Raw genomic sequence first — 25,544 nt, 5'->3', positions numbered from 1 at the left:
AAAAGGGATTCCCTTCCCCCTTGCGCTTCCCAGGTGAGGCGATGCCTTGCCCTGCTTCAGCTCTCGCTGGTCGGGCTGCAGCAGGTGACCAGCACCAATTGTCCGGCACTCCCCAGTGAGATGAACCCAGTACCTCAGTTGAAAATGCAGAAATCACCGGTCTTCTGTGTCGCTCGCGCTGGGAGTTGGAGACTGGAGCTGTTCCTATTCGGCCATCGTGCTCCGCCCCCTTTTTTTTTTTTTTTTTAAGTTCAGTGACACACCAAGTCTTCCATCCATCGGGGATTTGGTATACGCTGCTTTCTTTGCCTGAAACACCACTGCCCTCCTTCACCTAACTCTTAGAAGTCTTGGCCTAAATGTGGTTTCCATAGAGAAGCCTTATATAAAACCTCCCCTATTCAAAATTATACTTCAGTTGATATTTTAACAGACCCTGTTCTCTTCCTAAATCTGTATTTGTGTGTTTACTGGTTTATTGTCTGTTTGTCCCAGTAGGCTGTAAGCTCCATGAGGCAGGAATCATATCTGATCCACTCCGGCCCCACCTTCGTGTACCCCAGTATACAGACCAATTCCTAACACTTAATGGGCACTCAATAGGTATTAGCCAAAACAACAAACTGGTGCTCAGGCCATGGTCCCAAATACAGATTACATTTTATATTGTGATCCATTGTATTTAAATCTTCACAGATTTTCGGATCTGTTTTATGATTAACTGTTTTTAAATAAATGTTTTTTTTTCCTTTAAAAATCTTTTCTTAGTCCTCCTAAATAGAGGCAGAGTAGTTTTTCCCTTATAGTACAACTCTGCCTAGTGTATATTTCTGTTATAATATTCACTATATCTCACTCTCTGTCCATCTTATTTTCATATTTGTTTCTTTCAGAGGACTGAATCCTTCTAAAGAGCAGGGAACAATGACTTACCAGTTTTGAATCTTCAATCCCTAGCCAAAAATCTAACACATAGCAAGTACTCAATAAATGCTTGTTGGACCAATAAATAAACGTGTAAAATCAAGTTACAAAAAATTTCTCAATTAAAAAAAATAAAATGTATATACTGATTCTGATGTTTAGTGTTTTAAGACATCGTTTTTCTAACTAATGCTAAATTACAGTTTAATCCTATCAAAAATATTATTATTCCACACTATTTTAACGATCAAAATTTCCTTTCTGCCTTTTGTTATATCAATAAAACTTAAATAAAGTGATAAAATTCCTTCAGTAAATCTAAAAAGTAAGCACTTGTACAGTAACTCACATTTTAGAATACATAAATGTCTAGCAATTATACTAAAGTAAAATACTGCATTGCCAGACCAGAAGTCAGCCACTCTTCAATCTCAGCTACTTCGAAAGTGGCTGAGAAGAAAAAAATATGGACAAAAGATTTGGAAGTGTCAACATAAATCACTAATTCATCTCACTCTAAGCTGATTCACTCATTTAGGGACATTCACTCTTGTTTCATGCATAGTTCTAACATGCTAGATTTTAAAACTCACAAAAATATTAAGAAAACATAATTAGAATGAGGACTAAAGACTACCAGAGGCAGGCACAGTGACAAAAGCAAAAAGTTGCAGCTGTCAGGAAAGTGGGAATCAAACATTAAAAGTATTCATAAAACTAAAAAATAGAAAAATTATTTAAAAGCCAACAGTAGTCTTTGAGGCATTTTGTTTAGTAACAAAGGACACTTTTTTAGGACTGAAAATGTTATATAGTCTGTAGCATAATCCTATAACTGATTTTAATCAATTAATACTGATTCAACCAATTAATATTCATTATAATAACTGCTTTATCAAGAAAAATAAAAGTGTTTTTAGTAGTATTTTAAGATAACAGAAAATATCCAATACATTTTGTAATTCCATGCCAAATGATTAAAACAACTACAGTATAAATGTTTAAAACACAAACGTTTAACAATCAAAAAATCTAAAATAGCCAGAATAATACATATTCCAAGAATTCTAGATAGGTAATTTTTTACTATCCTGAAATGCTATAATAATTTTTAAATAAAGAAACCTTATCCTGGGAGGGTACACACATATATGGCAACCCGAGTACTCTTCAAAAATCTGAAATACATATAAAAAGCAAAAACACAAAAAGCTACTATACCTGTTGTGAACCACTGAAATTCGTTGAATTGGAAACTGAATTATTTGCATAAATAGTAGATGACGGTGCAAAACTAGAACCTACAGGTAAAAAACAAACTGCATTTTAAAAGTATTCCTTGTAAAATGATAAAAATATTTCATTTCGCAGAATTCTGTAAGAGAAACACTTTGAAATTTGTCATGAAGACAGTGAAATTTGAAGTTGAGACATTTATACAGAAAATAGGCTTAGCTCTCTCGCTCTTGTAACAGCTGGTAAACCCTTTCCTGTTGAATCTATTGAGCTAAACAGAAGCACATGGGAACAGTCTTCATAAGGAGTGAGGCTAACATTCAAGGGTTAAGAGTCTAGAAGTGCAGGGGTACGCAAATGATAAAATCTTACACAGACTAAGACTGCCTCCAGGAAATTACTGGAACTTTCAAATCATATCAACTGCATTTACGTACAAAAAAAAAATCACTTGAGTTCAACATTTGTACAGGGTTTTTAGCGTGGGAAATAAACATACAGAACCCCATTTAGCAACTCCCTGTACTTTTGTTCCCTTTGTCTTTTCTTTAGAACAAAAATAGCTGTGAATTAGGGTTCAGACTCAAGGGAGAACTGTTTATACTACACAAATCTAGGGTTTGAGGGCCTTCTAAAACTTTACTGCAAGGTCTGACATTTAACGATTTCTCAAATCACGGCAAAAACAAGTGAGCTGCCAATTATAGGTTTCCTAAAAAAAAAAAAGTCCTTATGGAATGTGCTTGTCAAAAAGTAAAATGAAAGGCTCTTGAGGTAGCTGATTACTTGTTTTATCAATGTGTTTTGACTAGTCATGTGTTATGTAATCAATGCCACTGACCTGACCTGGAATAGCCAATATGAAAGTATTTGTGAAAAAAATAAAAATACTGTCTGTCACAGGGCTAACTGAAGCTGTATGAATTTTTGAGGCTACAGCATGCATTCAAATATGTTTCGACCTACATTCTAGGAAAAAAGAGCACTGCTATTCCAGCCAAATGTATCTAAATAATTATTTTATTTGAATCAATTGACCAGAATGTCATACCAGTTGGTTCAAATATGTTAATATAGCCCCAAATTTGTGATTTTCAGTATAGACAAAATGACAGATAGTAACCAGCTTTTAAAGTTTTTACTATGTCACTAAAATTCTTTTGGCAACTATTGCATTAAGATACAACATGGCTAGGCGTGGTGGCTCATGCCTGTAATCCCAGCACTTTGGGAGGCCATGGCGGGTGGGTCACCTGAGATCAGGAGTTTGAGACCAGCCTGATCAACACGGTGAAACCCTGTCTCTACTAAAAATACAAAAATTGGCCAGGCATAGTGGTGCACACCTGTAATCCCAGCTCTCAGGAGGCTGAGGCAGGAGAATCGCTTGAACCTGGGAGGCAGAAGTTGAAAGTTAGCTGAGATGGCGCCATTGCTCTCCAGCCTGGACAACAGAGCCAGACTCCATATCAAAAAAACAAAAAACAAAGAACAACAACAAAAAGATAAAACACAATTTTAATAGGAGTCTAAAATTAAAAGAAATGTAATGATCCTATATGCCTCTATGGAGGATTGGCAAGTAAATATTATATAATAGTCCTGTTAAGCAATATATTATCAATAGGAGAGAGGAATTTTAGGAATGAACAAAAAATCCTCAATTGGTCAATGAATGGAACTTAGAAAAGAGCTAATTCAAGTTTAAGTATAATCAAAACAGCACTACATACTTCAGGAATACTGAAAAGAAAATACTGGTTTGTGCTACAGATCTTTTAAATCGCTTAAGTAGACGCCAAACGTGTGGCTGACCTGGTGTCTGGCTTGGAAGTTGCTTTGCTTGGACTTGGTTTCCTGCTGATGTTACTCAGCTTAAACTTAAGTATTTAAGTTTGGTATAGGTCCTGTTTCCTGAGGTACACTCAACCATTCCATCATGTTTCTGTCTAGTTATCTTTCTTTAGAAATTGTGTGAGCTGTGATAAAGCTTAAAACTGTCTTCATGATCGGATATTCCTAGTCTGAAGCCAGTGAGTCTCACTCAAAGAATGAGTTCTCCCAAAACATGTTTCATGTGTAGCTACTTACCCGGCATTTGGTAAGAGTAAGGTGTCTGGCCCGGCTGTGGGGTAGAAAACCCTGGGCTGTAACTGAGGCAGCCACTCTGTAACGGGGACTGAGTTTGGGAAAGTCCACTCTCTGTCTTGATGGCTGGCAACATCACACCCAAATCTGTTCAGAAAAATGATTGTGCAAGCCATTTAATTAGTAAGATGATTTTCCTTCTAAAGTGTAACCTACAATAGAATACAAAGCTACCAGCCAGCAGGATCACCTGCCTATAACCAAAGAAGAAGATAGAAGATGTGAAATACCGTAAGTGGGCAGGCTGTAGGGCTGTCCTGTCTGTGAGTAGGCTGTGTAGACGGCTGGCTGCTGCATCCCCGAATACTGAGTCTGGCCTGCATATGCAGACATTGTTTGAGCTGCTGGTGTAGAAAGAATGTGTGGATAGGGCCTAAATATCAGAAAAATAGCATTACTGTGGCAACAAAGACTGTGTATTAATTTAGACAGCCTAGATTCAGTGAAACCCTATAATATCCAGGACGTAATCCTCTTTATCCGTAATTTTAACAATATAGGAAAAAACAACAGTCTGAATGTCAGGAGTTCAGGCTCTGCTACAAGCCAGTCTAGTGACCATAGTCAAATGATTTAAACTCCCTACATCTATACCACATCTGTAAAAGCAGAAATTTGATTTAGATATTATACCTAGTGTCTCTTCCAGGTCTATAATTCTTGTTCATATCTGAAATCGCACTCCAGTTAGTATGTAGATGAGGAAAATGGAGCACACGCTAGCTTTATTAATATGCTTATTAGCAAATTCACACTCACCATGAGTGACTTAATGCTATGCAAAGACTACGAAAGTCTATTTAAAAGCCGTACTAAGAATTTGCTCCCAAGAATCGGAAATTTAAAAAAAGAAAAAGAAAGGCAGGAAGCTTCCAAAAAAAAAAAAAAAAAAAGGAACATCATTCCTTTCATCATGCCACATTTTACATCATGTTCTCCATTGGATAGCCAACCTCCAGTCTATATATATGTAAAGGCAGACATTCTAGATGCTGCAGAAAATAACATACTATATTTAAATGTGTATGTATCAGCAATACACAATCTTGGCACGTCTGGCTGATTCCAAACCAATTCAGATATACACCGATTATAGTTAAACTTAAGAAATATCTACGACTGTCCTCAATAAAGTGACTATATTAGTTATAAAAAACAATAAAGCATGTTCTCCAAAAGTATGTTTATTAGAACTGGAAATCCAACAAAATAATTTCAATGATGGAATTAATTATGAAGTGTTGACATTTAGATAAAGTGTAATCTCTTTAGATTTTTTAACCAGCCAGCATTTTTGAATTTGAATTAAAATGCAATGTATTCTAATTTGAGCTTGACATTTTTCCTCAAGGTATATATAAATATTCAAGGGAATTATCAAGATAAACGTGGGTGTCTCTATTTCAAATTTCTACAGGATATTTATCTACATATTTAATCTATCCAAGCATGGATATAATACATGTATTACAGTATATACATAAATGTTTGCCAATTTAAACTTGTCAAATTGTGCGAATACAGATTAATAAAGATAATGCTGGAAAAAATTTCTAATGAAACAGAAAGAATCTACTGACCACTTACTTGGAAGGATACAGCTGTGGGGAATACTGATGTGCTGATCTGGGGCTGTAGCCACTACTTGTAATTACTGTAAGACACAAAAATACCAGTGCACCAAAGGTTGCTTCATAAATACATTTCACTAGAGTGTACATAACAAATTTGAAGAAATTACCGTGTTAAACACGTTTCCAAAAATTCATTTTCTAAAAAGAAACAGCTGCCTAAACACTTTCTCCTAATTAAACTGCTTTGAGTTTTGTGCAAAAAGCATGATATAAACATTTGTCTCACAAATCATTCCCTCTATCACTCTTCCACTCCATTTTCTCAAATCATTAGCATGCTCTTATATATTAATATGCTATGAATAAATATCTTTGATTACAGGGTAATTAAGCTTTCATAATATAAAAGTAAATTTTTAAAGTTTGCAAACTTTACATTTTAAGATGCCAAATATGATGGCAATATGTACATATCGCTCTTCTTCCATATTTGTTCTAATTGAAATACAATACAAAATAAGAAGAGTGTGATGTTCCAAACTTCGTTTTCTAACAGTACGATTGTATTCTATTTCCTCTCATTTTACCCATCAGATGAACAATTAAAAATGCAGTCTAAAACATTCCAGTAATAATTAAAGAAAGCACAGGTGATTTCTTTAAAACATAATCACAAAATGCAGTAGCAATTATATTTACAAATAAACTTTGAACTATTAGAGATAATACTTTTCTGAGAAGAACTTAAAGGTGAAAGTCAGGTCCTATTAACAGTTCATCCAAACATGGAGCCTCAAACTGGAATATATCCAAAAGCTTGGAAGTTTCTCTTTCCTTTAACTATCTGCCTTGACTAAGACAGATGTTTTGCAAATATATGGACTCTAAAGTGTGAGCCAGTTCCCTTAGAGCCAATCCACACTGCGTGAGCACACAGAGTGTCTTTATTGGGCCATCTGCTGTTCATTCACTTTTCAAAAAGATTAAAGCAGTACACAATGCAGTGCTGGAATTAGTTTAGTCTAATCAATCATAGTTATACTTCAAAGTACTATGTCCTTTCTAAGTTGTTCATAATAATTCTGGAGCTAAACTTTTAGAATTGTAAAAGTGACAAATAGGTTTAGGTTGCTAACTATTTTATGAAACATGATATATTTCTATATATATCACAAGTACCCTTGTGATGTGCTTCACAAACACACAAAATTTAATGTGTTTAAAATGCTATTTTGCCTATAAGCTCTGAATATGGAAAGAATATTTTCATTTTCATAGCAATAATACAGTAAGTATATTTTTAAGAATATTATCAGTCAATTTTGAAAATCATCAAATTTGACTAAAGGTGTTACTTCCAAATATTTTCAGCAATCCAAACTTAACTGAATTTGACATGTATCGAAAATAAATTGAACCAATAAACTATTAATTTTCTACATATTTATTAAAACTTAAAGAATGTTTTAAAATTTTCAAATTTTAATGAAAACAGACTCTTTGTTCTACTACACAATGGGCATTAAATGTACATTTCATAATAATAGTGTTATTCCAAAGATAGTCATTCTAATTTATCAATTCACAATACCAAATACTCTAACAGAAATATAGTTAAATGAGGCTTAATTACATATTCTTTCATCTCTTCTTTACAGAATTTCTCCTTGGTACACTCAAGATTTGGGCCATACTAACTAGTTATGATGAATATTATGAAATAGAAGGCTTTTCCAAAGAGATACTGAATAATGAAGATAAATATTCATTATAGTAACTTCTAATAAGTAAGACATAGATCAAAATCACACATTTCAGAAAAAACCCATATACACGAACTCAATTCTGAATATACAGGATGTTTCTTCTAATGATAAAACTAAACATCATTAGAATAATGTACTCACAACACTATAAAGGCTCAACTAAACTTTACAATTTTCTATTAACGTCTATATGTTCATTTTCTAAATAGAACACAAAACCTTAGACTCAGAAAACTACGATGTTCACGTAGGAAAGTTTATGCTTCTTTACTAAAATACATACATTTTGTTCTAATTCAGAAATTTGCAGATAACTGAAAAGAACAACAAAATTGGATTAAAGTGAGTGGAAATTATGCAGATCAAAGTAAAGACTGCTCTCACAAAGGGCAACCTCATTTCCGGAATGATTTCTGGAATATCTTGTACAAACCTGAAAGACCTTTGTTTTATTCCCCACTGTCATTTGATTAATCATAAACATTACCCAATATACTCATTACATTCCATCATTTCTGTATACAACAGTAAGCAAATCAGCTTGTTTTTAAAATGCCCTGAAAATTAATTTAAATAAATGTTTAATGTCTACTGTCAGTTTCTCTGGTGGTGTCAAAGCAATTTTAAGGTTTCATTCTTATTATCATGCCATCTTAGATTGGTGACTCTCAATGGGATGAGAAGTGGGTGGGGGTGAGAATTTTGCCTGTCAGGGGACATTTAAACAGTCTGGATACATTCTTGGTTGTCTTTAGTAAGACATCTTTGGTTGCTTCTTCAGTAAAGAAGCATCTGGGGGAGTGTTGCTGGCATTCTGGGATAGATGCAGCCAAACATCTTACGGTGCAGAGGACAGCTTTCCCACACTAAATAATCAGCCCGAGTCTTTCACAGTGCTGATGTTGATAATCCCTGCCCTGGATCACTGCTGTGGAATAAAACTTTCCACAGAGTTGGAAATGTTCTGTATCTGAGCTGTCCAATATGGTAGCTGCTAACCACATGCAGCTGTTAAACACTTGAAATGTGTTTAAACTTGAAAATTCAGTTAAATTTTGGTTGCTGAAAATATTGAGAACTTAACACCTCTAGTCATACTTGATGATTTTCAAAATGTATTAATATTATTGAAAATATACTTACTGCATTATTGCTGTGAAAATGAAAATAAAAAACAAAATTTTTAATTTTATCAAATTTTAATAACTACATATGGCTAGTGGCTACCTTATTGGAGAGCACATCCCTAGATAATTCTTTTAAAAATTTGGAAAATATCTATAAAGATAATATGAGTGAATTTCAGACAGGATGATTGTTCATACCTATTTCTTTTTTCATCTATTTTCTGGTGGGGTATTACAGAAAGGACCCAGGGGCTGATCATAAGGACATGGTTCTAGACTCACACCACGGACCAGCTGTGAGGCCTTGACTGTATGGCCTTAACCACTTTTAACTTTTCTTGTCTACAAAATGGATCAGAGAGCTCTGAAATTCCTTCTGGAGCTAACACTTTATAGTTTTGTCATTCAGCTTTCAATGAACTTGTAGTATACTACTGAAGTATGTCAGCAATAAATTAATAACTCCATTCCTTTCCTTAAAAATTTGTTCATATAGATTTATTTTGCAGAAAGTTTATAAAACCTATGGTAGGTGTGCAATACAGAATACAGAACTGGTAACTATTTATCTCCCGAGGGGCAGGTAAACTGCTAGAAAAGATGTGTATTAGTACACATGAGTCTCTATGCAAAGTTTATGTACTAGTATTTCTTTCTTGGAGTACTAATATTTATGTAAATATATGGCAACTGCTTTTAATCGGTGTGAACTAGTGAAATTAGATCATCTGTAAAAATCAAATATATGCTATAATGACATAATACTCTAAGACATATCTCAACTATTTTTACATAATACATACTGACAAAAAATCCTTATAACATGAGAATATGGATAAATGTAAAATGTAAAATGTATTAAAGTAGAATAACAGAACCGAGATTCAGTTACCACAGATACATTCCTACGTTTAATGTTCTTTCTGATGTACCCATTCCTCCTCAGGTTAGAAAAATCCTTTCACCAGATAATAAGCCAAAGAAATATTGCAACTTAAAAAAAATTAATTGAATCAACTTAATTCATGCCCTTTGTGCCCAGCTGGGAGTTATCAGGTATTTATATTTTAAAGGGATTGATGTTTAAAGACATGCTATTGTTCTCTTTGAAGCATACGAGCACTCTCAGAGGCTGGGTTCTAATGCAACCAGCATGTGCTCTCCTGCAGCCCATTAACCTTTAATACTTGTCACTCAGCTGCTTACACAGGAGGAGTTTTTTAAACCCAGAGAGGAAACAAGGTTATTTAGAAGGAATCAAATGGATAGTTTTACATCTCGAATGTTAAACAGAAGGTAGTTTTTATGTAATTCAAATGGATAAGTTGAAGAAGCAAGGTCAGCTACTACAACTTAATTATTAAATTAATTAAGCACTGTATAAAATAATTTTGAAGGAAGTTAAGTGTACTTATCTGTAATAAGAAAGTCATGAAACTTTTGCTGTCAACTACAATATCAAGCAACATTATTCTAAATATAATTTGTAACAATGCATACTGCTTATGACTATTAGTTCTTAAAAAAATAAGAACTTGTTTCTAGCTTTATAAAGATCAAAGTTCTAAGAGCTTGGATGCTTATGCTGCTTATTCCCAAGCAGGAGGATGTGGACGCACCCCCATGTGTACGTAAGGACACACGAGCTAAAGGCTTTACCTGACCCAGTAAAAGTGTCAAGCGCTCCATCTCCAGTCGTGGTTGTGGTTTCACTGCTGTTCAAGGGCTCTGTTTTGACTGCAAGAAGAGACACTATGTAGAAGAATAAGTACATGTGAGTTTTACTTCTAAATTTATGTCAAAGACTCTGTCCGTTCTACTAGTGATTTTTTCTAGCTACCATGGGCATGCAAGAGAAAACTTGAGAAGCTGATGAAGAGAGTTTGTTAATTTAGCATCTAAAGGGGCATGCATTTAGAGGATTTAATCTAAAATCATCTGGCCAAGCTAGTTCTCTCAAATCTGGCTTTTAAAGGCAGTCAACCTTAAAAAGTGAAACAGCAGTACACATATTTGTATTTTTAATTCACCTAAACACACTCTCACGTAGTCAATAGGAAAAAAGGAATCATCATCAGTCTTCAGCACATTTAATCAGAATTATACCAGAGAAATTTACTAGCTTATATTTTATTTTTCTCAGGAAGACATTTTTAAGTTTGCATAATAATACAATGAAGACATATAAAAGTATAGAAACCATGGGCTCATTCACACAATGAATGAAAAATGAAGCACTCAATGAAGCTCTAAAAAACACTCATGAGCTATAAGGTGTTGGGCTTCTTATTTTTAATGGTATAACAATTTTTAATATGTTATAGAGATAAGCACAGAAAAAGAGATGACTTATACAGCAACAAGTACATCTTTTGAAAACTGTTTTAATATGTTATTTCTACATGGCAGTGGTGTATTTTGGCAAAATCATTTCTCGGTAACAAAGTGGCCTAGTACACAATATTATCATTATTAGATGCGATAAGGGTGATGGGGGTGATAATAAAGTTTTACCCATTTGGTCACACCATATTTTCCCTTTGTTGGCAAAGCTTTACTACATATATCACAGCAGCAAGGAAATAAACTAAGCTATTTCTACTTAACACCTCTTGTGTTTCCTGGTCATAAATGACATGAACCATACAGTTAAATAACTTAGAAGCAAGCAGAAAATTACAAAGAGGAAAGCTGAAGTCTAGCCAAACGGCAAAAAAAGAACAGTCATAGGGTACCCACCAATCACACAAGTCAGTAATGTTATTCTGTTAGAAAAGCAATTAATTGATAGAAAACCATGCGGTAACGATTATGCTCTTTTCCACATGAAGAGAATTAACCAGGCCCTCAGTGAGCTCTGTGTTAATTTAGTATGCATGATTTATTAATGACTTGATCGGCTGGAAGATTCAGAGGAGAAACGTAAATGTTGGAAACAGAAAGTAAAGAAACTTGGATTGCTTTTCTTAGCAAAACAGGAAATTCAAGTTCGACTTATCTTTCAATAGCAACAATGATCTGAAGAATAGTCTAATTATTTATATAATGATAAATAATAAATTAGTGGTTATAACTTTTCAGTAGTAATTTGCACAGTAGTCCCTATTATGGTTATACCTTATCAATCACTAAACCTATCATTACAAAATCATCTTATCACCTTTTTATTTACTACTATATAACTAATACTTATTGAGAGCTTACTACATGCTACATGATGTACATTTAGCTAATCCTTAAAACAACCCTAATTAATACAAATCACTATACCCATTTTATAGACAAGAAAACTGAAGTGCAGTGGGAGCCTGCATAAGTTCCAGTGCAGGAGATGGTAGAGCTAAGATTTGAACTCAGGTTTTTAGCTCTAATACGCAGGATCTTTCCACCGTATCAGGCTGCCTTCAGGTATGAAAATGGCTTATGCTCATGACAATGCCTCTTCTCAAAGGCCCAAAGCATAATGAGAATGCAGTTATCTCCTAGATAGAATAATTAAAAATACCTCATTAAAAATAAAAACTGCACAATACCGGAATAGGATACTAAGGCATGTTTCCCATTTCTTCCCCATGGGATATTTTAAAAGACAACAAGAAGTAGCAAATTTGAAATTAGGTAACAGTAACAGCACACCCTTAAAAGGCACTTGATACATTCCAGGCATTGCTCTTGCCCTTTACACCTATTAACTGATTTACTGCTCTCAACAGTCAGTAGATAATAACATCATCTTCATTTTTCAGATAAGGAAACTGAGGCACAAAATGGTTAAATAACTTCCCCAGTCACAAAGCTTGTACGAGCTAGAATTTGAGACCAAGTGGTGCGTGTTCAGAATCCAAACTCTAAACCATACTGCCTCTCAGGCAGCATTAGCTAATCAAGAATTCCTTTTGTCTGTATGAAGATAATGCAGAGTATAATCTAGATGGGTATAAAGGCTACTCCATCTCATGCAATGTTTACATTTGACTTCTAACATTTATGACAAAAAGGCATGGCCCAAAGCCTTCAGCAAAACTAAGAAACAGTTTATCAGAGCTTCTGACTTCTACTTGCAGCGAAATTCCTATGTATGCATATCTAAAGCTATGAACAATATTTGCAAAAGTAGCTTCATTATAGTAATAGTAGCACAGATTTTACTTGTGAATGGAGGTGGTAGAATGAGAGCTGTGTCTAACAAAACTCGTCTAGAAGCTAGACATGAAGATTAGTTTTGCTACTTTGAATTTCAACTCTTAGAACTGATTTCAAAAGCTTAGTATTGGTTTTGATTATAATCTCTTTAATTTGAAAGTTTAGGGAGGTCAAAAGGAGAAAGAAGAGGAAGGAGAGAGCGAGTTTTTGGTCTAATTCGTTATACTGGAAACATCTCTCATTAAAATTTTAAAGGTTTGCCTTTAGTCAAAGACAGACAAAGAGGTTCATTTTACTGAGAAAAGGCATCCCTGGGAAAGTATATGAAGAGAGGAGTAAAAAGCACGATGTGTTAGCTTTACTAAAATGCCTGAATTTTAAAGTAATAATTCAACAAAATGGATGCTAACGTTTGGGGGAAGTGGTGCCTGTCAATGTAGAACTGTTTTTTCTATGCAAGTAAGGGTAGAACAAAAGGGAAAAGTGGAAATAAAACATTTATTCTGTCACAGAAAATAAACTGCACTCACATTAAGTGAGCACCAACAGGGACCTCTAAAGCTCGAAGTTAGTCCCAAAGTTTTTTTGGTTTGATTTTTCTAAATAAAAAGCAGTAATATTAGGTAATAAGAAATAACTATTTTTTCAGCAGCAGAAAGCTCAAATAGAGAAGTGAATAGACACTCCTTATATTATTAGCTGATTTATTAAAACATGTTAGAATACAAAGAAGTATTATCTTGATATTTATGTAACAGTTAACTAGTATAAACATTATAAAATAATTATAGATAAAGCTTGGAAAACACGTTATTTTCACTGAAGCTACAAATACATTTGAAATGTAAGCTGTTTTCTTTTATCTTGCTTTTGTTTCTGCACTTTAAATTACATCTACGATATACTTTTCTAGTGGCAGGAAACTTAGCTTTTCATTAAATATATGCAAGACACTACTGGAAAAATGTTCATTAGTAAGACAAATTACTAATAAGTAAGACATGTTCATTAGTAAGACAAAAATTAGTAGTCCTATTACTATTAACTTGTAAAAATCCTTATTCCAAATAATTATCAGTGTCTATTCCTTGACTGTTCAAATGTATTTTTAAGCTATATTTTGTTTTTCTTAAATTAACATGATGTTTAAACGGGGCTTTTAATTTATTTTCAGGACAGCATCCAAATTCATTACACGCAATAAGATGGAAGCAAAATCCTTCTACAGAAGACAAGCACCATATTTCTTAACCAAATGCAAGCTTACACACAAAATGTTTCGATTTCAAAGGAAACAATGATATTTTAATGTCCTAGGTTGAGAAGTTTTGTGGGATTATTATTCTATATCTTCAAAGTAAGGCAGTCAGAGCTCATTTTGCTAAAAGTGGCATAAAATTACTTTCTATAGCACTTTGTCCAGAACTGTTAAGAAATTCTTGTACTGTCAGGTCCAGCTCCCCACTAGTTAGCTACTTGCAACTTGGATGTTTTTGACAGAGCCAAATAGTAAAAATAAATAAATACACATGATTGGCTTTTCCATTTTTTTAGCTTTAAAAATAGTTCTTACATATAGACTGAATTAAGGTCATACATGATTATTGTCAGGTATCAGTAATGGCTACTAAGTCATAGATTTCCTGTCTTCACATCCCAACCTTCATCCCTACTGCCATACACTTATTTTTAAAGCATTCTTACTCTTGTCCCCTTAAATTGTCTTTAGAATTTAAGTACAACATTAATGTTGATTAATTACTTTTAGAGAAAGTCTGTTTTATTATCATAACTCAAAGTTCATATTCATTTGTTGCAATTCAGGCTTCATCCTCGAAAGGGAACCCACATAACTTATATTTCATCTTCATAAATCAGTGTAGTTTAAACATAGATTAAGGTGTGTGTGCACCAGTTTAAGGTGTCCATTTAAAAAACTACATATATGTAATTCCACATACACTTCTTTCTGAACCCCAAAAAGCACATACACAGGCTTTTGACAGCCTAGTTTCTACAAAGAATTTCAGAAAGTTAGATCAGGAAAGTTACAATTTATAACACTGCAGGGAAGCAGTAAAAGTATCGCCTACTGGTTTTAATAATCAGTATAGCCTATGATTTATGCTTGTTTGAATCAATATATTCATTCAGAAACCTATGATTACCAAGTGTCTTTCATTCCTAACTACCCATAAAGTATTTAATTTTGTAAAATAATTTGATGAGGACATTTCTGACTTTTATTCTAAAAAAAAATCTCTACAAAGAACCGACCCACAGCAGTAGGTAGCTCTACTGCATAAATACTAATGCATTACATGTGAGTCAATCGTCTCTACAGTAAAAATTCTAGAAGATTCTTTTCTATATTGCTTTCAAATATAGAAAAAAAAATAAAGCTGATCAGAATGTCTGATTTCTATTCCCCCAAACCTTTCCTTTGAAGTCATTTCTTAATCTCCATGTAGAATCAAATATTCCCTCCCTCCACTGTTCATCCACCTTGAACACATTATGGCATTCATTATTTTCATGTCTGCTTCTCTCTGCTAGACTTTTGGTTCCTGGATGGCTGGTATCGTGTTCTTTAGGTCACTGGGTTCCCATTTCCTAGCATAGAACTTGGCATATAATAGGAACTTGATACACTTCAATTAAGTGAGAAAGTGAAAATTTACTCTTTTAGATCCTGCCCTAGCCCTCCCAATAGATCTAAGTATTTTTGTATATAAAGTGTAGTTCATCACGAATCCTGACACCCTTAAGCAAATTAGAATCTGGAATTACCTATATCTGGAAGTAAAGGTTCATATGATTGGCATGCACTCTTATATGTACAACATAACTTATGTATACGCATATAGATCTATATCAGGAGTTGTGCCAAATCTGACTCATGGTCTGTTTCTGTATGGTTTTAAGCTAAGAATGGTTTTTACCTTTTTAAATGACTGAAAAACATCAAAAGGAGAATATTTTGTTACATGAATATTTTAATGAAATTCAAATTCTGTGTTCAAAAGTCAAGTTATTTAAATACAATCATGTTAATTTGTGTAGGTATTGTGTATGGCTGCTTTTGTGCAACAATAGCAGAGCTAAATAGCGACAACAGAGAGCAGACAGCTCACAAGGCCTGACCTCTGCTTTATTTGCTAAGGTAAGCTTGCATTTATGCTATCTTCATATTTTACACTTTAATAATTTTACAAGTGCTAAAAATATCAAAGGAAAATCTATATTCCATATAAATCTGCAGATGTAATTACATAATAAAGATTAAGGTAGGGAAACACCTTAAATTACTTTCAAGAATATTGCAACATACTTAAAGAGCACCAATATAGTATGATAAAATCTAAAGGTGATACTACCAACTTATGTCAATTAAAAAAAATTAGGCCGGGTGTGGTGGCCCACGCCTGTAATTCCAACACTTTGGGAGGCCTAGGTAGTCAGATCACCTGAGGTCAGGAGTTCATGACCAGCCTGGGCAACATGGTGAAACCCAGCCTCTACTAAGTAAAGTACAAAAATTATCCTGGTGGGCGTGGTGGTGTGTGTCTGTAATCCCAGCTACTCAGGAGGCTGAGGCAGGAGAATCACTTGAACCTGCGAGGCGGAAGTTGCGGTGAGCCGAGATGGCGCCACTGCACTCCAGCCTAGTAGACAGAGTGAGACTCTGTCTTAAATAAATAAAGAAAGAAAGAAATAATCTTTTTGAACATCTCAAGTTATTGGAATGATCTTGAAAAGCTATCAAATTAGTTCTTTTCTTTTGCGTTTTGTTTTATTATAATTTTATGAAGTGCTACAATTCCAACAATAAAAACCAAGAATTGAAAATAAAATAGTTTATTCTTAATAGAGAGATCACACAACAAATGCTTAGTCTGTGTCACAAACGCCCACCATAAAAAGTCATTGACATTCGGCCGGACACGGTGGCTCACGCCTGTAAACCCAGCACTTCAGGAGGCTTAGGTGGGCATATCACGAGGTCAAGGAGATCAAGACCATCCTGGCTAACACGGTGAAACCCCATCTTTACTAAAAATATAAGAAATTAGCTGGGCATGGTGGTGGGTGCCTGTAGTCCCTGCTACTCTGGAGGCTGAGCAGGAGAATGGGGTGAACCTGGGAGATGGAACTTGCAGTGAGCAGAGATCACTGAACTCCAGCCTGGGCGACAGAGTGAGACTCCATTCCAAAAAAAAAAAAAAAAAGTCACTGAAATTCATTAAAAGTTTCATATAATATGCTACCAGGACTATATTATTAATAATCAAAGTTTAACATTTTGTTACCAAAAGTTTGCTTTCTTTAGCCCAGTTTACACATTTCTAAATGCAAATAAATTTATCTGACCAAATGGAGAGTCTGTTAACACAATGCATATTTTCATTTCCCTTAAAAAGCTTTTGCCTATTATTGCATTACTAATTAAAGAAAGGATGATATACTGAATTTATTGCTAAGCAATTTATATACATTATCTAAGACAAAAGTCATGCCAAGAAGTACTATTATCATCCTTTTATAGAAAGGAATTGAAGCTCAGAGAGCTTAAGTAACTTGTTAAAGGTGACACAGCCAGTAAGAGTAGTGCTAAGATCCAGATCCATGGTGGCCCTGACAACACAACTCCTTGTTTTTCTCCTATGGCCTCATGAGTTTTAATACTGACATTAAGAACCAGGAAAATTTGATGCTTACCACTTAGAAAAATGTTTCTGGTTGAGATTAGAGGTAAATTACTATTGATTGCACATATTCACTATTATAATGTTGCTTGTGTTAAACACTATTTGAGAACAGACCACAGCCAGTAAGCTAAGAACATTTTTTTACATATTAAATGTTTAAAATGTTGTCAAAATGACAATATTTCATGACACATGAAAATTATATGAAAGTTAAATTTTAGGGCTCACAAGGTTTTACTGGAACATAGTCACGCTTATTCATTTACATATTTTCCATGGTTGCTTTTGCACTATGATGGCAGAGCTGAGCAGCTGAAACACAGACATGTGACCTACAAAGCTAAAAATATTTACTGTCTGGCCCTTCACAAAAAAAGATCCTGCTACAGAATTAACAGTATCTAAATTCTAGCAACATATTTTTAAGTATGAAAAGTATATTTAAGTATAAAATTGAAAAAATTAAAACTAAAACTATACAAATACAAATAATGAGCATATTGAAGTACTTTTTCTTCACTGATCATATACTCTAATTTAGTCGGAGATAGAGCAAGGTCCAGCCAAACTGTGCCTATTCTAACTGTTTGTTTGTGATACACATTTCCAACAGGCATGAGCTCCTTTTTGATTCTACAACTGGGTGGTGCCACAAAAATGTGATGGCTTTGTTTTATTTGATTTTTTTAGCATATTAGCATTTGATTTAAGAGAAAGTTTGTTAATATGTGTGTAAGTATGAATGTAGTTAATATCCACAGTACAAAAAAATTTAAAAGCCAGTATTAATTTCTAATTTTAAATGTATAGCTTTCACCACTGACAATTTTTAAGGTGAGGGGATACTGATTATTAATGTTACTTTATATACATTGGAATAATTCTCAAAATCTGTAGAGTAGAAAATATCTTTTGCTTTATTAAGAATTTAATTTAGGCCGGGCGCGGTGGCTCAAGCCTGTAATCCCAGCACTTTGGGAGGCCGAGACGGGCGGATCACAAGGTCAGGAGATCAAGACCATCCTGGCTAACACGGTGAAACCCCGTCTCTACTAAAAAATACAAAAAACTAGCCGGGCGCAGTGGCGGGCGCCTGTAGTCCCAGCTACTCGGGAGGCTGAGGCAGGAGAATGGCGTGAACCCGGGAGGCGGAGCTTGCAGTGAGCTGAGATCCGGCCACTGCACTCCAGCCTGGGCGGCAGAGCGAGACTCCGTCTCAAAAAAAAAAAAAAAAAAAAAAAAAGAATTTAATTTAAATTATGAACGTCTATGGATTACGAAGGTGATTAAGTTTGTATGCATGGCCACTCTGCTTCAGTCGCTCTATTTGACATGGCAGTTGTTGGGCAAAATTAATCATGTAATAAAACTGATAAATAGTGAGAAAACTAATATATGCATCATTTAGGTGAAATTATGAAACATTTAAGAAAAGAATACTACTGACCTAAAAAAAATCTAAGAATACAAATTGATAAAAAATCATAACCAACTGCTGTCAATAAACAACTAAAAGGCGTGTTCATTTTTCCTTTTTCAGTACTGAACACAGAAAAGAGATGCAAACATAGACATGGCAACAAACAGCAATCCAGAGGGGCAAATCCACACACCCAAACACATGCAGTGTACCAGCATCTCTCATACTTGTTGCAGAAGAGGGGGTGTTGCAACTCAGCAACCAGTCTGCTGTGTTTAAAACAGTCATGTTGTCCCCTAAGAACAGGAACAGCATAAAAGTTCATTGTCTGAATGCCTGCTGATATGAATAATCTTCAATGCTCGCACTGGTTTCTGAACTTTTAGCCAAAATTGTAACTGTACTGTATGACTTTAACATTTTAGTTTATCAGGTTTGTTTCAGTTCAAATATATGCATATGATGATTAGTGAACTTCACCAGTCTGGTTCTAGAGTGCTTGAGTTTTTAAATTTTATTATTTGTACCCAATTTAAGGTTTAAATGTACCTTCCTCCAGTTTTCATCACTAAATATTCTATACATTTGCAACTGCATAATTAGATGAAATTACAGATGCATGTTTAGAGACAAATAAACATCATAAACAAGGAAAATGTTAATCTACAAGGGAATTGGTGTAAAACATTATTAAATACAGGTAAGTTGCAATGCACACAACCTTACAAAGAAAATTTTAGATGGCATCGTTATTCTAAAAGAAATAGGAAGAGGTGTATCCATTTCATAGATATTTATTTAAAATTTAAAAGAAAATATGATGTGGCAAATGCTAATATCTGACAATACAGTTTTTACAAATTAAATGTCATATAATTCTAAATTTATTGGCTAGATAGATCTACAAAATTTCAAATTGTGAATAATTTAAAATACAGTCTATATATAAGTGTGTACATAATCTCTCTATAAATACACATTCTGATACAAAAATTGGATCACATTTTCTGACAGGTTGAATATATTTTATAAAAATAATAAAGCAGAATATCTGAAGTAATAGCTATTATTGTTGCCATATGCTGTGGCATAATTACAGGCTAATAGAATGAGAAATTATCTGAAAAAAAAAAGCAATTCCTTTTTAAATAAATGTTAGGTGTTATTCTGTTTGAAAAGAAAATGCAGCAGATATTAGTATTTTTGTATTTCCAAAATCATGTGTTTTTTTTTTTTATAAAGCACTTATAAGAAAAAACATTTTTAAGAAAAACGTTGAGGTAACCTTTCTTTATAATTCAAAACAAAACCAAAAAGTTGTGTGTGTACACACACAACACATATAGAAATTTTTGCTAACACCAGGGTGGAAATCCTGTGACCTCAATTTCTAAATTTTGTGGAATATTTATAAGGGCAAATACAAAAAGAAAGCCTTGCTCAAGGCCCTTGACATGTTGCTCAATGCTATCTATTCTCTGTGAAAGTTCCCAGCTATAGAGGAGGAGCAAAAATTTCAAGAAAATCATCAAAACAATCAATATTAATTATATATACCTAGGATATAATGTTGATTTGTGTTATTGATAAGAAGATATTTGTTTATTAGCAGATCCCTAAGAAGTAAAATTAAAGCAAACATTGAAATATGATTCTGGTATCTTCAGGGTAGTACACTTACCTCCTGTCCCATTTGTAGTAACCGATGTGCTGCTGAGATTAGATTTTTCCAGTTTGGAGCTACCTGGAGTATCACCACCTCCAACAAGAGTATGAGGACTTGCTAGGTCCTGCATGTCCATAGACCTGGTAGAGCAGTAAGCAGTGGAGAAGAGTTGAAATTGCAGCAGTTATTTTTTAATAGACTACAAATATTATTCTATTGACCACGTGATCTCATGGTAATAATTAAAACCAGTATCTAAGACTTAGTCAACCAGATGAACATGCCAGTTCATTAGAAGCAAACATACATACAAACAAACAAATGCATAAATAAATAAGAAAAGCTTCCGTAGTAAGTTAAGCCTCATAACCTGTTTGTAATAATATAACATATTATAACATAATATGGAAAACACATTACTAACATAAAAATAAAACATTTTATGTTATTACTAACATATAGAAATAACAAAAAATAATCCTATGACTGTTCCATACAATACTGTAAGAAAAAATGCAAATTCTGTCATCTTGGCAATTTAAGCTGATATACATACCCACCCTCCTAAACTGATCACCTTAGCTACACACTAGAGAGCTGAAAATGTTTAATTCCCCAAATTTGGCAATCCCTGCCACCAATAATGAAGAAATCAGTAGCTAGAAATAAAGTGTGAACTCAAAATTAAACGGAAGCTTCCAGCTGACCTTGTTGACCCAGGGAGCCAAAAAATGAGCCCAAGTCCTGAGAGCTGGTTTTGTAACACTTTTGGTATAAATTCAGGAATAGGGCTTTGACTTATGTTTGCTCCAGGGATTGTGCTACAATTGGGATAAAATAAAACTGTGATTCTTGAAGGGCTGACCATCTTTTGAAAAAGAAACTAGAGGCCGGGCGCGGGGGCTCATGCCTGTAATCCCAGCATTTAGGAAGGCCGAGGCGGGTACATCACGAGGTTAGGAAATCTAGACCATCCTGGCTAACACGGTGAAACCCCGTCTCTACTAAAAATATGAAAAAAAAATTAGCCGGGCTTGGTGGCAGGCGCCTGTCGTCCCAGCTACTCCAGAGGCTGAGGCACAAGAATGGCGTGAACCCGGGAGGCGGAGCTTGCAGTGAGCGGAGATCGCGCCACTGCACTCCAGCCAGACTCCATCACGAAAAAAAAAAAAAAAAAAAAAAAAAAAAAGGAAAAAGAAAAAAAGAAAACGAAACCAGGAAAAAGAACTGTGCAGTAGCCCAAAGAAGCTACACATGCTTTCATGAAAGAGAGAAACATACAAGATAAATAAAAGTTGAGAGAATTTCTCACCAACAACCTGAACTATAACAAATACTAAAGGAAGACCTTCAGATCAAAGAAAAGATACCAGACTTTTGAAAACTCAAACCTACAGGAAAGAATTCAGAATAACATAAATGTAAATATATAGGTAAAGATAAGAGATTATCTTTTATTTTTCTCTTAATTCATGAAAGACAGCCTATTGAAGCCAAAATAATTGCATTATATACATGGACTTTAATATCGATGTAATATGTGACAACAATAGCAAAAAGTGAGGTGAAATTATATTTTTCGAGGTTCTTTCATTTGGCATGAGGTGTTATATTAAATTTGGATAAGAGGTTAAGTTTAGGGTACATGCAGTAATCCGTAGCGTTAAATGTTAAGAAAAATACCATCAGGTATAACAAAAAGCCAACAGAACGATTAAAATAGCATTTTAAAGAATTCGATTAACCCTAAGAAGCCAAAAAAAGGGAAGGAAACAAAGAATATATATGAAAAAATGGAAAACACAAAGCAAGATGGCACACTCGAACTCAAACACATTGATGATTACACTAAATATCAATGAACTAAACACTCCAATGAACAGCCAACTATGGTCAGATTAGATTATACAACCAAGACCTAACTATGGAGGATCTACAAGAGAAGCACTTTAAATATCAGCATATTGTGCTACTATAGTACACTGCCCAGACATCCTGAAGAACTCATTCCCATAGCTGCTCAGAGTGTTACCAACTGGCAGCTTTCAATTAGTTCCTTCCCAAAACTTGCCCTCAACTAAAGAAGGTCACTGTGCCCAAAAGCACACTCTTTCTGAGGGCAGCCCTCATCTACTGACTGGTCAATGGAGGGGTAAAATGACTATTCCCTCTTACCCTAAGGGTCACCATAGTCTCATAAGACTAGCTGAGACCTCTGTTGCAACGGTACTACAGATCAACGTCTCTTAATCCAGCCCTGCTTCTTTCATGCCCCTCAAAAGGAACTAATACTGAGAGCACAACCCAAATAAACTCCTGCAGGAAATACTTCAGCATCTGCATCCTGGGAACCTGAAAAGTGATTAAGGCCCAAATAGGTGGAGGGTCAAAGAATGGAAAATGACATACCACGCAGATAATTAACATAAGAAAGATGTTCAAGCTAATATTACATCACATAAAACGGGCCTCAAGATGAAGACTATTAGCAAATATAAAGAAAAGAATTGGAAAATGATGAAAAACAATAAATTATTCAAGAAGACATAACATGTGCCTACAAGCAGAGTTACAGAATACATGATGCAAAAACTGACAGAATTAAAGGAAGAAACAGATAAGTCTATGATCATAGTTGGAGCTTTTATGACACACTTTTCACAGCAACCAACAGAAGAAAAGTAGACAAAAATAAATTTTAAAAAATATACACATAAGATTTGGAAAGCATTAACACCAATGTGACCTAATTGACAGTTTCAGGACACTAATACCCAGTAATGATAAAATGCACACTATTTTCAAGTGCACATGGAACATCTACCAAAAGGATAGACCTGGGCTATAGCTGGGCTATAAAGTAAATATTGATAGATTTTAAAGTTGAAATGTTACAGGGTATGGTATCTGATCACAATGAATTAATTTAGAAAGCAATGGTAATAAGATATATAAAAAAATCCCCAACATTTGAAAATTAAACACTGCACTTCTAAATAATTTGTGAACCAAAGAAAAAAAAAATACAAGTAAATATAATAAATATTTAGAACAAAATGATGATGAAAAGATATCAAATCAAACTGTGGTATGCAAATAAGGTAGTGATTAATGAGAAGTTTATATCTTTAAATGGTTATATTAGAAAAGAAGGATTTAAAATCTGTGACCACTTTAAGAAACTAGAGGAAGAAAAGGAAATTAAACAGAAGGTAAGTAGAAGGAAACAATAAAGAGTAGAAATAATTGAAACAAAATTTGTGAACAATAGAGAAAATTTACATATTCAAAAGATGATCATGAGAGATACTGATGATTTTAAAAGGGTAATAAGGAAGTATTATAAACAATACTATGCCAATTAATTCAAAGACACACAAAATCAGTGAATTTCCTGAAAGATACATTTATAAAATTTGACCTAATTAAAATAGAAAATGTAAATAGTCCTGCATTGATTAAAAAACTGAATTCATGATTAAATATTTATCAAAAAAACCTCCAGGGTCATATGGTTCAATTAATAAATACTAGCAAACTTTTTTGCTACTATTATTTAAAAAAAATTTAAAAAACAATTTTTTTTTACAAATTCTTTCAGAAAAAATAGAAGGAAACACTTTTCATTCCATAGTAGGAGACGAGAATTACCCTGACCCCAAAACCAGAAAAGAACAATTTTAAGAAAAGAAAATATGGATGTATAATTTTTATAAACATAGATGAGAAAATATTTAAAATATTCTCAAATCAAACCCAGCAACAGAAAAAAATCATGACCAAGTGTGCTTTATGCCAGTAATGTAAAGCTGATTTCACATGTGGAAATCAATGTAATTCAATATATTAACATAATATTATTTCCATGAGTGCAAAAAAAATTTGACAATATTCATCATCCATTCATGATACAAACTCTTGGCAAACTAAGAAAAGAAGTGTTTTTCCTCCATCTGATAAAAGCATTCTTGAAAAATCTATAGCTTATATCATATTCAATGATGAAATACTGAATTATTTCGGTAGCAAGTCAAAGACATCTTCTTTTCCTACTTCACCACAATATTCTACTAGCAATCTTAGCCAATACCAGACAAAAATAAAGAAATAAAATAAGCAAAGTTTAGAAAGAAGAAACTTTAATTCACAAATGATTTAATGGTTTATAGAAAAAATTCTGGGACATTCATCCCCCAAATCCCCAAACTACTAGAACTAATGAGTGAATTTACCAAAGTTACATGTATAAGGACCTTGCCAGTACTAAATAAAAATATTAACTAAAACATTATAACTTTAGTCAATGCCTCTCTAGTTCAAATATTGAAATATCAAAGCAGTGATTTTTCAGAGGGATGGAAGTTGGGCTAATCACAGTCCAGCTCCAGTTAAGTTCAACAACTTTAGGAAGGGTCTCAATGAACAGATCCTCACCTTAACTGCCAGAGGAAAGAACTACCACTTTTTGGGGAAATAAAACACAAAAGAAATATTATGCTTCAATCTCTATTGATTTATTGTATATAATGTTCAGAACATTATAAATATTTTGTGACCTAACAAAACGCAGAAAAATATGACTCCTAGTGGACAGAAAACACAGTAAATAAAAGCAGACCTGTATATGACCCAAGTGTTGAAACTAGCAGATAAGGATTTTAAAACTAATGTGAATATATTAAGTAACTTATAGGAAAAGATACACACACAAGGTATATAAATGTCTATATGCCATATATAGGTATTAATATATACATATCTGCCATACATACATCTGTCATATACAGATCAATACATATATGTATATAATATATATAAAATATATATGTAT

At 33.9% G+C, this 25,544-nt stretch overlaps 1 protein-coding gene across 2 annotated transcripts in view; it reads right to left on the bottom strand.

The window, feature by feature from the left end:
• Positions 1-25,544, bottom strand: part of EYA4 (EYA transcriptional coactivator and phosphatase 4) — a 292,029-nt gene that overhangs the window by 63,913 nt on the left and 202,572 nt on the right. The window contains exons 5-11 of one of the 2 annotated variants that reach the window (XM_025382440.1): positions 20,729-20,853; positions 19,275-19,343; positions 10,435-10,527; positions 5,896-5,962; positions 4,539-4,681; positions 4,252-4,395; positions 2,146-2,225 (exon numbers count right to left, since the gene is read on the bottom strand). In XM_025382440.1, the coding sequence (XP_025238225.1) occupies positions 2,146-2,225; positions 4,252-4,395; positions 4,539-4,681; positions 5,896-5,962; positions 10,435-10,527; positions 19,275-19,343; positions 20,729-20,853 (721 nt within the window). The remainder of the gene's footprint in view (positions 1-2,145; positions 2,226-4,251; positions 4,396-4,538; positions 4,682-5,895; positions 5,963-10,434; positions 10,528-19,274; positions 19,344-20,728; positions 20,854-25,544) is intronic. The other variant, XM_025382441.1, reaches the window with a different exon arrangement.

This window comes from Theropithecus gelada, chromosome 4, assembly GCF_003255815.1.
Source record: "Theropithecus gelada isolate Dixy chromosome 4, Tgel_1.0, whole genome shotgun sequence".
NCBI classification, from domain to species: domain Eukaryota; kingdom Metazoa; phylum Chordata; class Mammalia; order Primates; family Cercopithecidae; genus Theropithecus; species Theropithecus gelada.
The sequence above is the reverse complement of the archived record's forward strand: the minus strand, read 5'-3'. Positions and strand labels throughout refer to the sequence as shown.